Raw genomic sequence first — 13,773 nt, 5'->3', positions numbered from 1 at the left:
GAACTTGACCTTTTTAACAACAAGCATCAGGAAGAAAATATTAAGGGTGGTAATTGGAAAAGTTCCAAGATTCCAGAAGAAACTCCAAAATGAAATAAAATAAACCAAGTCCCTCATGGCTCATCCCATCATCTCTGCTCCTTCCAAAGGATTAGTGGAGTGGTGAGGTGAACTCCAAAAAAATTTCAATTCAGCCACAGTAAACAACTACTTAGAATAAAGAGGCTGAGAAAAGTAATTTCTTCATAGGGTTGACTCTGCTTCTGAGAATGCAGCACCTCAATTCAACTCTTCTCAGTCACAGTCCTGGCTTGCTCCTCCCATTGCAAAATGTCAGACATCTAGGCAGAGATAGAAACGCGTGTCTTATGACCTCAGCTGAGATGTTACTGCAGTTAGTAAAGATGCCCAATGTTCTGAAAAGCCTGAGTGCTGGAGCCAGACTGGTGTTCCAGTAGGAATCTTGGCTCCACTCAACCATTTCTTGTTTGCAAGGTGTATGGCTGCATGAATAAACATCCTGTAAGCTTAGAATAAGTAGACCCAAAGAAAAGCAGCTGAGCCTGTTGGAGGCAATCCTGCCTTCTTGGTTCTGTAATGCCCAAAGATTTCCAAAACAGCAAAGAACTTCCTTCAAAAAAAAAAAAAAAAAAAGAACACAAACCCCTCCAAACCAATGATGACAACAGGAAATGTTTCCCTGTACCATATCATTGCTCTTTTTGGAAGAAATATCCCATTATCTAGAAGGTGCTGCCACATAGAGGACTGATATGGGTCAGGGAAGAGCTGTGGTCAGCTTCACCTTGGTCAGGTTACACAAATGGATGCAGTCACTGTGGGCTGAGGTAATACTGAAAATGAATTGGTGGAATGGAGCAAGACATCTTTGAAGTTTCTTACATTGTCCAATATGGCTGAAGACGTTCCTATCACACTTGCAGTTTGACTGAATGGGTAGCAAGGTAAGGAAAGAGGCAGATATTAAAACATCTGATGCAGTGAAAATGATGATTACTTGAACATAAAGAATGAGTTTTTCTCCCTTACAAGGGATTACGTACAACAATTAATGCCCAGTAATTCATTACCATTAAGTACTTGGTGCATGAATGATTAACAAACTTTAACAAACTTTAAAGTGGGAACAAATGAAGCTTTTGGGCTCTCTACTTTTGTGGCTTTTGTCAATTAGGATTTTTCTTTTACTGCTATGATGACTAACACTAAAACAATAAAAATAAAAGCATGTAACGTTTTTCAGAACCCTTCAGCAACATCTTTGTGCTCTATGGGAGACATAATCCTGCTTGGGATCTGCCTAAGGATTTTGTTCATGTCCAGTTTGCCCTCAGTGACAGCTCACACAGCACCCAGGACATGAAAGACTTGGGTATGATTCTTCCCAACAAGCTGCCATTGCCACAGTCAGTCTCTGTAATGCAGAATGGGAGACCCCGGAAAATACTGTAACTATGATCTTAGAGTACACATGCAGCCTGGCAAGGACAATTCTTTTGAATTAAATTGGTTTTGTCCCCAGTCTTGTGTCCTGGTGTTGGCTGTCATGACAGCAAATATCACACAGAAGCCTGACCTACACGCTTGAAGAATATACAGGAAAAGACACTAGCTACAGACAATAGGTCACTGGTTTAGGCAAAGAGTAATGTATATCAGGTATTGAACCAACAGTAGCTGGTTAGCCCATTGCAATTTTACCTGTGTTTGGTTGGTGTTCACAAGGAAATCTCCTATGCCAATTCTTAGACTGCGAATGGCATCAGGGTATGAGGCCTCTCTATAAAGGATCAGAAAGAGTACCCAAGTGGGTGACAGCAACAACAATTGCTATTCTCTAAATGATAGCAATAAGGTATAATAGCTTGGCTCCAAGCTACCAGCCAAGGGAGTTACTGACCCTCTCCTTGGAGCAAGTACTCTTTTTGTCATTACCAGTGTATCCAGTGCCTTCTGCAATGACATTCATTTGCGGAAGGTAGCATGCATGTTCTCCAATAAATGGAGTTTCTTCCCTTTTTTCATCCTTCAGCTTAGAACTGAGTTGGTCCTCCAGTACACGAGTGAAGCAGGCAGAAGGGGCTGAAGGGAAAACAAGTGATGTTGTTCTGAAGGATTCATGTGTGTCAAGACCTGCCACATGTGTGTCTATGGATTCCACTGTAGAAAAAGCAGCAATATGCCTCTCACACACTTAACTTGTGATTTCTTCCAGAAACCCAAAAGTCATTGACTAGGTCTGTCGAGCAGAATAATTAATTTGCTGCAGGACTTGAGTGCTTTAACCCCAAAGATCTTGAGTTTACACTGACAGCTTATACACAGTTTCATTTGATGTTTGGGGCCATACAAAACTTTCTTGCTTTCTTTATTCTTGGAACATATAAAATTAGAAGAGTGACAGAACAAATTGGAAAGACCAGAGTAAGGCTCATAGTTATGATGCCTCTTATGGGAATTTAACGCACATTTGTAATTTCCTCAGAGACTGTTGCTCAAAGCAAGATTTCAGATGCACGTACACCTATAATGGGCTTTGTAGAGATATTTACTCTAACAAATTGTGCACTAATTCTTGTGGGAATGGAATCTCCTAGTCTTGCTGTTGAGTCATACTTACAGGCTGTGCAAACTCTAGCAACTTGTAAATTCCACAGAGTAATGGTGCACAAACTATGTGCAGAATATTGAAATTTATTTAGATAACATTCTCTGGCCTTACCTACAAAAATACCCAAAAGAAGACAACTGGTTTTCTGCCACAAAGAGGAGTGTTCTTAGTAGAATCAATTATTTAAAACGTAATCACCTGCCATTTAGTTAACTAACAACTGTACCTATTCAGTCTCCTACCTTGAAAAACTTCTCTGTTTGCTTTGTATTTCTCTTGGCAGAAAAATAGGAGAAATTTCTCAGCTGCTCTAAACTTTGGGGGACTACCATAGACGGTAACCAAGATGAACACAACTTGGATGGAGAAGGCAAATTGTAGCTTCAAAGCTGCCTATATTCCAAAGTGAGAAAAGAAACTGTTCTTGATCTTCCTCTCCTGACTTAACAGGTTTGTTTAACATGAAATTGCCTATTTCTGTTGTGTTAACATGGCATGCATAAAATTCTATGAAGTATTAATTATACCCTTATTGCCTTACAAACTGCTCCTACACTAAAGATAAGAAAAAAACCATGTATTTTTACTACATCACCCACATCATTAGTAGAAATTTTGCTGAAGGAAATGTCTAGTGGGTTTAATGGCTTGATTGATTTCCTATACATTGCAACTTCTGACTGACATTCTGGTACTCCATGTCAAAAGATCCCTATAAAATGTGGCATTCTTCTTATTTATCCCTGAATAAATCAATACCAAAGCTTTTGATTATATTTTTAATTTTTGTGATCAAAATTATTTACCTTGCTCTCAGTCTCCAGAGAAAATACGGTCTTAAAGGATGGCTAACAAATTAACCAACAGCACAGTAAGATTAACACTAGCCTGGTATGACATCATAGAGAAGTTTGTGCTAAGTTCTCCTATATAACCACTGCCAAGCAGTTCATGACAGTCACAGACTGACAGAACAACCTTTTTGCACAGGGCAGGGAATGTATACTTACTCTTTGAGAGACTCTTCTAAACGCTGGACTCGTAGAAATGCTTCATCTCTCTCTTCATTGGCTAACCTAAGCCTTGCCATGACAGCCTCGTCACGTTCCCGTTGAGCAGAATAAACTTCTTCCACCAGAGCTGCAAAAGTAACCAGTGTGTTTAACAAGCAAGTTTGACAGGGAAAGACACTATTAGGTGCACTTACGTGGGCCTTTGCCAGCATCTCCTAAAATCAACATTTCTCCACTGACCTCAGATTACTCTGGTTAAGGTTGATATTACTCTTCAGACACAACAATAAATTGCTGTTGATTGCTAAAATGAATACCTTAAGGAATGAAATAAAGCTATGTGTTTTAAAATTCACCCCTGTATAATCAAACAGGGAAAGGAAGTGATTCGCTTTGCATTCTGAATACTTGTTTAATGCGAAAGTAATTCTTAAAGCTCAGAATCATATGAGACACAAGTAGGTTTCTTCTAGGACATAGAGTTAAAAGTAATGATCCATTAAAACTACTTCTACCATCACACTGCTTCCTATCAGGGTGGCACACTGATATTAAATATTAAAAATTCTAATATTTTCATAGTCTGTCTCTGGTATCACAAGAGTGGCACAGCTGGCATCTCTCCTTCTCTGCCAAGCCTTTATTTTATTGTGTAATATACTGGTATATTATCTGTTACGGCATACATGGACCTTGCAGCATTAGGTGCCAATAAACTAAGATTTACTGTCTATCCTTGGGAGCAAACTAACACCTTCAAGTCATTCCTCATCCTGAGCTTACATTTTCTCCCTGCCTCTCCCTTGTCAATATGTCTAACACCATCTCTGGCACACTGCCAGAATCCTTACCTCGACCCTGCCTCCACTAAAATCTTTATTCATACTTTCATCATTTCCCTCTGCAATACTACAAATCTCTCCTCACAGTCATCATAAAACCCAGCAGTCAAAATGTCTAGGGACTTTCAGGATGCCATATTAAGACCGCTGTCACTCCAAAACAGAGGACTATATCCTCTCCGATTGCCACAGGCACCTCCAAAACACTCAGCTGAGGTCTGTAGGTTCCAGAATTCTCCATGCTCCCCTTCTAGTCTGCCAAGCTGGTGTTTAGCCACAGTCTCCTAATACCATACTACAGTCTCTTTCAAACTTTGGCATTTATTTCTCAGGAACCTTCTGTATTAAGCCTTTGCTGCTGGGCTTCCTTAACCCCTTCAGAACTCTCTGCTCCTCTCTGAACCACTGCTTAAGTCATTAAGATCTCAAAGAAAGGTTTCCTTCCTCCTCACTTTAGCCTAAAGCTTTTATCCCAACACTCTTACTTCAGTTGACTTTGTTGCCTTTATGTCAGTTTACTCTTACTTCACCTTTGTACATTACTGTACAAAAACTTCACAGTGTGATATAACACAGAACACCTTATGGTTCTTCACAGCATGGAACTATAGGAACATAGCAGTACATTTTGGTAGCAGATATATTGCTTGCACAAAATACACTTTATCGGTACCAAAAAAAACCCCAAACTCCCTAACCAACTGAAATACAAAAAGTGGTATGTTTCTGTACAGTTCACAAGCAGCTCAGATAACCAGGGATGTAAGACAAGTGAGAAGATGAACAGAAAAAGAGTCAGGAGAGATGAGTTAGGAAGATGTTCAAGGTAGGAAGGCAATCCTCTTGTCCTCAAGCTGGGGAAAAGAGTGTTATTGAGGAGTAAGGAAGCATTTTTTGCAGGTCTAGCAAAAGGTTGCACAATAACAGCAGACTGGACAAAAGAAGACAGGGAAAGGCTAAACGTTACGTCTGGAAGTGCAGTCCCTCCTCTCACAAAAATCTGCAGTGGAGCTGCTAGCCTAGCCATCAGGCCAGAGCAGTACCAAGTTGCGTCCCAACAAAGAAAAAAAAAAAAAAAAAAAAAGGAAATTCAGCATCAGAAGCACAAATCTTGAAATGTACACAAAATTTAACAAACAAACAAACAAAATTTAATTCTCTTTGAGTATTTACTTGTTCCACAAGAATAGTGTCTTTTTTCTTGAAGATCGATTTCCCCTGTTCACAACAAGAAAGCTTTGCTTGATGTGGAATGGAAAAACTTAGGCATGAGCAAAGCTGCTGCAAAACTGCATATGCACAGATCGGTAGTCAGGAATAAGTTTGCAGCACTTGCAGAGGATAAGTCTGATATCTGCAAAACTAGGTGGCTCCATAAGAACAAGAACAAATTGTATGAGGTGGGGTGTGCATTTCAGCTCAACAGACTTCCACTTAGGTTGCTGAGATCTTTGATGGCAGGGAAACTAGTGCCTCAGCATTGACTGCCTGGGTAAACTACAATGCAACTGCTATGTCCCGGTCAGATCTGGAATACACAAGCAGTTTAATTCTGTATGGTAATTATTACCTATCTGTACCTTAATATATTTGTTTACCATAGTTTTTCCAGTAAATTATGTCAGTTTATCTAGCATCATGCCAGCTACACTGCACAGAGAACCCTCTCCATGAAGCTACAAGTGGAAACATTATGTAATTTTCATAATGAAAACAATTGCTGGAATGAGTAGAAAGCTGTCTAAAATAACCAAAGATTTGGCACTCATTACTGTTGTGGGGTTAATTAGTTTCCAGATTAGTTAACTTCCTTCTAGTCTCTTTGAGTGCATTCCTTCTTCTGTCACCTTATAACATTCCCACCTCAGCGTGGAAAACCACAATTTGCTGACTGCTACAATGGATCTTGAGCATACAAGTACACTTAGAGGGACTGTGTTTTGACACATCTAATTCGCTCTCTGTGTAACTATAACCAGTGGTAATAATGACTACACAGGCTTTTAAAAAACAGGTTATTGCTTATTTGGCCTTAAACCAAAGTAATGTATATATAACAGTATGAAAACATTCAGAAAAAGAAAGAGTCCTCATCTAACTCATTTTAGTCATCTACAGAAGGCTAACTCACCTGATTCCTTTACCAGCCAAAGCTTCTGCTGAATTTAGTTCAGACACTTCTGTTATCCCATGCCTATACATTTCTGACTCTATTTAATATTTTACAAATTCCTTTTTTTAATACTATATGGAATATTTTAACAGTTACACACTTGCAGGTAGTCTGAAGTATGACGTTGTTAACAATAACGTTCACCATTCAGATTGAGCTGTGGATGAGTCACAAGTAAAAGTTCAGGACCGTAAGGATCATTGGATTCTTCAAATAAGCCACTGAAATACATACACCTTTGGGTTGCAACGTAGCAGCAAACCAAAACATTTTGTGTCATATTTAGGAAAGTATGTAAAGTATAAGCTGTCCTATGAAAAGTCTATGAGAGAGAGTGACATAAAAATCCTCCATATTAAAAAGAGTAAAGAATATCCAGATTATCACCCCTATGCTTCTTAAAAATGCCAGGCAAAAATTAATTGAGAGCAACAAGTAAGGCTCCTAAGTCTGATTCAAGATATGGCATATCCAGCAAAATAGTAGCCCCATACTGGCACACTGACTCGATGCCTGTTCCAATGAAAAAAGTGATCCAGCTACTTAGTCACCAACTGCTCTGGTTGACACCACGAGGTTTTTCTTGGAGACCTTCCAATGGCGCACCAACCAACCCCCATCCTGTTTATCTTGAGGCCTGACCAACAAGAAACACAAATTCTTATAGAACTCATGTTTCAAGCAAGAAAATGACACACAAAAATGAAGTATGAATAGTCAAGCATTAAGCTAAAATGAATTATGTCATTTACTAATTCCTATACATATGACATTCAAGAGTTAAAATATTTAAATCCCATAGTGCTAAATTAAGAAAAAAGGATTATTTTCCAATGCTTGCAAACATTGTAATATATACAAATATGATATTACTATTTAGTTGCACAAACTTTATTTGCTTTGGAATAATTTAATAACATCTTTCTCCTTGTAACTAAAACCCCTGCATACTGTAAAAGAGCTCTTTATTTTAAAAGAATCATTATGCTAAACTCATCAATTCTAAAACATTTTTAGTTTTTAGTAAAGAAAACAATTGTAAACAGAGAGCTTTTGTAAGGTAGATAGCTATTACAAAGTTCACTTAGAAAATCAATATAGCATTTTAGCTGGAATTTGCTCATTAAACACCCACAGCTCTAATGCAAATTATGATGGAATGAATAAAGCAAATACATATGCTTCTTTCTTTTTATTAAATGTAAAATCTACTGTTAATTGCATCTGGTATGTCATATAAACTTTTCTCCTTAACTATTAAATGGAAGCTTTTACAAAAGTCATTAGAGATTCTCTTTCTTTGACTTGTATAAATTTCAATATTTGTTCAGTAAAGGTTCACAGCAGTTAAATTACATTAACAAATATTATTAGCTACTATGTAAGCCAACTAAGTAAAATACTTATATTGCAGGTAAAACAAATCAATGGGTGTTTACAATAATATTTGGATATGTCCATTTTTAAACAAGCTTATCAAATATCATGTAATTCTTAGTCAAATGAGAGAGACTCAAAGTAGATTTTTTCTTCCCAAATACTCAAATTTGTTTAGTAAGCTAATTGTTTTCTAATATGGGCAAAAGTAAATATGGAGAAGATGAACCATACCGAGTATGAGTTTACTGAGTCAAAGCAGTGTACATATTTTCTTAGTTGAACCTGATTCTTTTGGCAAACCTATCTTCTACACTTTTTAAACTACTTTTAAAATACAGCAGTAGTGAGAAGGTGTGTTGGAAATCATTCTAGTTTAATCAGTGATTCATGATTTTCCAAACAACAGAACTTTGGGGAAGGAAGCACAGTTCCCAGGAAAAAAGTCTGTTTGCTGATTTCCTAGAGGTCATCTGTGTAAATAAAATAACTGAATAGGAGACGTAAGAAAAAAGAAATTGTTAGGACTTAAAACATCTATGGTAGCAGAAATCACTTCACGGTACTCATTAAAAAATGTAAGATCCAGAATACAGGCCAGACCTTATAAGGAAAAGATGAGATCACTACCCACACTATCTCAGAAGATACAGTAAACATTATAACACTCTAATAATTGGCTTTCAAGCTAAGTCAGTTTTACAGAAATAATAACAATATTTTGGAATTTGCAAGGTGTTTCACATTAAGATGTGATGAAATACTGCTTTTGGCTTTGGACTATGTGGAAAAAAAAGTGATTCAAGAAATAGTACATTTAAAATTTTGCTAATTGTTTTTGTAACAAGCACTAGTTATACTGATCAGTTACTTCCAAGGAAAAGACATGGTGAGAAAGTTTTTCCCTTAATAACAATGTATTGTTGCAGAAGGTCAAGGTTTTGCAGTTTAAGATTTAGTATTCAAGATCAGTGGTTGCTGAACAATAAGTGACTTGGGATTTTCTTTGGCATTGATTCTGGTACATTCAAAGTAATTTTGCTTGTTACTCGCACCATTACAGCAAAAAGAAATACAAATGACATGATAGGTTTTTATAGAAAAGGCTCTGAGCATCTTAAATATTCAAGAATTGACTGAAATAATAATAATTAATGACAAAAAATTATTTGATGCATGATTCAACTTCTGTTTCATACAGGTATACAGCTCTAACATAGAGAATGTTGAACTCATGAGAAAAATGAAGCAAAGAATATTTTCTGTTTTATGCCTTTTGAAGATGTATATTATTCTGAAGGAAAAGTAGAAACATGAAAGAACTTGCTTAGCCAAGTCATACTTAGAAGTCAAGATTCCCGCAATGAGCTTCTTGTTTATCGTGCTCAGTTGCTTCTGTGAAAAAACTGTCAGCTGAAATTTATCCTACATAGAGGTTTAAGCTAAGCTTTTTAGGGATTTTTGTTGTGTCTTCAGTTTGGAATTCTGAGTAGCAGCTACATGAATGTGAGGAATTAGGGAAGTACACTGGATTTTCACTTTCATCAGTCCTCTCATTCCACTCCACCATTGCTGGGTCTCTGTCTACTCACAGGAGGACTTGGAAACTATCCTTGCCATTTCCAGATGGGCCACTATGATTAAATTTTATTTAACCATATGGATACATGCTTGTTCTCCTTAGAGAAATACAAACATGTATGTATTTGTTATCTAGTCATTTTAGAAATCAAAATCCTCTGAGACTTCTTTCTACTAGGATTAACAACTGTGCTCACAATTCTTAAATAAGAAATCAATCTTATCATAGCCCAATAAACAAATAAACAAAAAAAGATTTACTGCATTGCTATGAAAGCCTTTAAAATGTGTCATTAATTGGTCTCTGCACATACATGTTACAAAATGCGGATAATCCCTAGAAAATTTCAAAGCCTAAGGCCCTTACACAGTTCTCATCCAGGTTAATGGCAAACTACCATGAGCTCCAGGGCTTACTGTTGACTTAAAAATAGTGCTGAAATATTCTATTACGAAACAGACAACTTAAGTTCCTAGCTTTTTTTTTGAAAGCTACCATTCATTTTCTTTCAGTTATGATCTGTAACTGAAAAATAAAAGCAAAATAGTGATAAGAAGATCATAGGAAAACTACTTAAGAGTTTTCACCGGTCTATACCAGGAATTATAGACTACAAGTCATTTACACCCAAATGTGACTTTATAGATAAAGCAATCTGAACAAACACTGATAGAACACAGTGACTTCTTTATTGCTTTGTGTTTGTTGTATGTATTTAGTGCATAGCATTCATCTGCTCCTACACTTCCAATGCTATAAACAGAGTGTTCTTAATAAGAAGCTAAAGTTGCTTAGTGGCAGCTCTGCATAGGGTTTTCTTTGTGTACTCAGATCCCAATTCAATTAAAAAAAAAAAAATAAAGTGGGAAAGAATAGGAGAGAGTATTATACACAGACCCCAAGGCAGTTCTTGTGAAAGCCAATCCCTGTACAATACTTAAGCCTCTGCTTCTAATACACTAAACACAGCTGACTTAAAAATTCAAACCATAATGCCGTTAAACTTTTTTTCAGTGAATAATTACTGATGCCTGAATATTTACTTTAGGGGGAAAAATATAAATCTTGCATTAAAGTTTGTGAGTTATAATTTGACAGGTTAAATAAAAGGTTTTGTAACACCCCAAAAAGTAGATTATTTGCAGACCTTTTTATTCCTGAATAAACCCCAATTCTTTATGTTCATCTAGCACTATAGTGGGGAAGAGAGAAGGGCCAGACTAATCATAAAAATATACAGAAGATACTGGCTTGCTTTTCACATAAAAGCTCCACCCATAAATAGGTTAGTAATTTACATTTTAACCTATGCCAGCTCATCGTACATTGTACTTCAAAGAGCTGCATGCAACTTTTTGACAATCAACAATTCCGACAATCTGAAAGTAAAATTACATTGTTTCAAATTAAGCTGTTAAAAATTAAGCCAAGATGTTCTCAGTCACAAGAACACCACCTCGGGGGTTTTTTTCTGTCCTTTAGATGGTTTGTCTAGCTCCCCTAAAGAGGATTCAAATCCTACAGTTATTTTCAAAATTCTGTTATTTACCAGGAAATATTTTGAAAAAATATTCAGGAAATAGTTTTGCATAATGAAGCATTAATAGGACAACCCCCCTAAGAACTATAGAGACTATATATACAAATGAATTATGCACAGAAAACTGAGTTAGGGAAGTATATGCATTACCTACTTAAACTGTAAAATATCATTCATATTTAGGTTTATAAACACCAGGGTTGGGAACTATTGAGTTCTTTTGGCTAAAGCCCAATATTGGCCTTATTTCAGTTTAATTGGAAGAGGATCTTGAATTCATCTTCTCCATGAGATATCAGGAACCTGGATTTCTGTTTGTACCAAAGGTTAATAAGAAATGTGTCTGCAAAAGCCAAACAGCATTAAATACCAAAAACTGATTATTATTCTGCAGGAGTTGTTCTGTCATTCATAATCTCTCCATGCTCCAACCTTCCACAGCTAATCTTTAATGGATGACATGCAAGAAAAAAAATAACATCTAAAAAGGCACTCTAAAATGAGCTTTGAAGAAATGGAAAATATTTTTCTTCTGTGCTGGAAGTTATTGCCACCCAAAGTTTATTACTGGCAAGATTACTTATTTCCTCTTACTTTATGGGATATTAAATCAAACTAACTCTAAGCTAAAAGCCATTTGGATATTTTATTATTAACTATTGCATACGCATTCAGTAATTATTTTTCAAGTTAATTTAGAAAAATTCAAATAACGTTCATGAACATTTCCATACCATATTCAAGAATTCCAAAATACCACAAATATTAATTCTCAACATTTTTGTAAAAACAGACCTGAAAAAAGGGACTTCATTGCAGGTATATTGCCATCATTCCCCAGAGACTGAAAGCTGTATAACATATACAACAGTATTAGAAGTACTGCTTTCTCCTTTTTCCACACTATATTTCCTATCACCACTTTGGTCTTTCAGAGTGCATCTGCAGAATGCTAATACAGTTTTCAGCAGCGAAGGTGGTGTGTAACACCTACCAGATCTAGCCGGTCTGGACTCAATCCACTTCCTGCTGAGTTGACTCTGATTTCAAGAAGTATTAAATTTTGGTAACATTACTATTAGATATTGGCACCCCCCCCCCCCCCAGAATAGCCCTTGTTACAGCAAGATTTAAGGACAAATATTTTTTATTATATTTTCATTCACCTTGCTACAGCAAGATTTAAGGAGAAATATTTTTTATTATATTTTCCTTCAGAATTATTCTTAGTCTCAATATATAGCACTGTGATACCAAGTAAAATATTCCAAGAGCCGAGGCTGTGATGCCAACTATGGTATATCTTGTTGCAGTAATGGTGGGGGTTACTGTTGAGAAGACTAGGGCTTTAATATTTTTTCCAGTCTAGAAAGTCTACCACTATGCTCTACAATTCTCACTTATACTTAACCAGCTCTTTCCTCTAAAAGTTCCTATACATCCCCTGTGTAATTCTTCTATTAGAAAAAAATGAAGTCACTTATGCCCGTCCAAAGTGAGATCTGTTCTCTCTGCTAGTTCTTTTGAAGACTTACTCTTTTGCAATGCCTCCATCCTTATCTTCCAGTCTGTTCTCAGAAGATGTGTGCTCCTTCCCCTTTTCCCCTCCCACAGAGTGCACCCATTCCCTTTTTTGTTCAATACATGAAAGTTCTGCAGTCCATATCTCAAAATTTGTCTATTCTTCATACCCAGTTCACACATGGTGTTCCCTTTTTTCCTTATATTATCCTAGTCTCTGTTCTTTTATGATGTGTTCTTCCCTTGATTTTCCCAATGTTGCCTCCACCTCTGTTCTCCTCTACATGATGAGGACCGAAACTAATGGTACCTCCTGACATTGGCTTATAATGAGAAGAAATACAACAGAAGAATAATGAAGCAGCAGCAGGAACCTGTGGCAACTATGACCACCAGAAACAATAGTCGCTAATGCTTAAAAGCTTGCAACCAAAACTGTGAATTCCTGAGCCATAGCTACCTGACACAGAGATAGGAACCCAAGGAAGTTCTAAAAATCCATTTTCCAGGCTACTAAAATTTTAAAATAAACACCTTCTGAAAATAGGTTATTTACTGCACACAATATTAAACATTCTCTTCCATCATGTACATCTTCTGTCTTAACCCTACTTTTTCTTATTCTTTTATGAAGCATTTCACAAATTTACACTTTTTCTCTTCACTTCTTTGTCTGAACAAAGTAAAAATCATAAAGCAACAAGCATTGGGTTATTTGTTTCTGAAGACTGTTGTAGCTTCATTTTAAAATGGCCTTTGTCTTCAGCTTTTCTGTTCTTTCCATGGGATTTGTTTAGGTAAAACCCATCAATTAGAGGGTTAAATTTTAAAATAGAATTGTAATATTCCTCAAAGGAGATAACATTTTTATGGTGTACCTTTCTGATGTTTTTTACAATATAATTTTGTGGAATCATTTTCTTATCATAAAGTCAGTACTAAGTAATAATAAAAATGCAAACACCCATATTTACAAGCTTCACTCTACCATGTGTTATACACTGCAGTAATTAAACATTAACTAGCAACATGAAATCACAGCAGCATGTGTTCTCCTTTCCTCAAAGGACTTAACACAAGGGGAAAAAGTTTT

The 13,773-nt window shown here is 36.4% G+C and overlaps 1 protein-coding gene across 3 annotated transcripts in view; it reads right to left on the bottom strand.

Annotated features, from left to right (window-relative positions):
* MIPOL1 (mirror-image polydactyly 1) overlaps window positions 1–13,773 on the bottom strand; it is a 197,533-nt gene that overhangs the window by 123,200 nt on the left and 60,560 nt on the right. For all 3 annotated transcript variants that reach the window (XM_052782649.1, XM_052782648.1, XM_052782647.1), the window contains one exon: window positions 3,643–3,772. In XM_052782649.1, the coding sequence (XP_052638609.1) occupies window positions 3,643–3,772 (130 nt within the window). The remainder of the gene's footprint in view (window positions 1–3,642; window positions 3,773–13,773) is intronic.

The sequence above is a fragment of the Harpia harpyja genome, chromosome 3 (assembly GCF_026419915.1).
Source record: "Harpia harpyja isolate bHarHar1 chromosome 3, bHarHar1 primary haplotype, whole genome shotgun sequence".
Classification (NCBI taxonomy): Eukaryota; Metazoa; Chordata; class Aves; order Accipitriformes; family Accipitridae; genus Harpia; species Harpia harpyja.
This window is presented reverse-complemented; position numbering and strand designations above follow the sequence as displayed.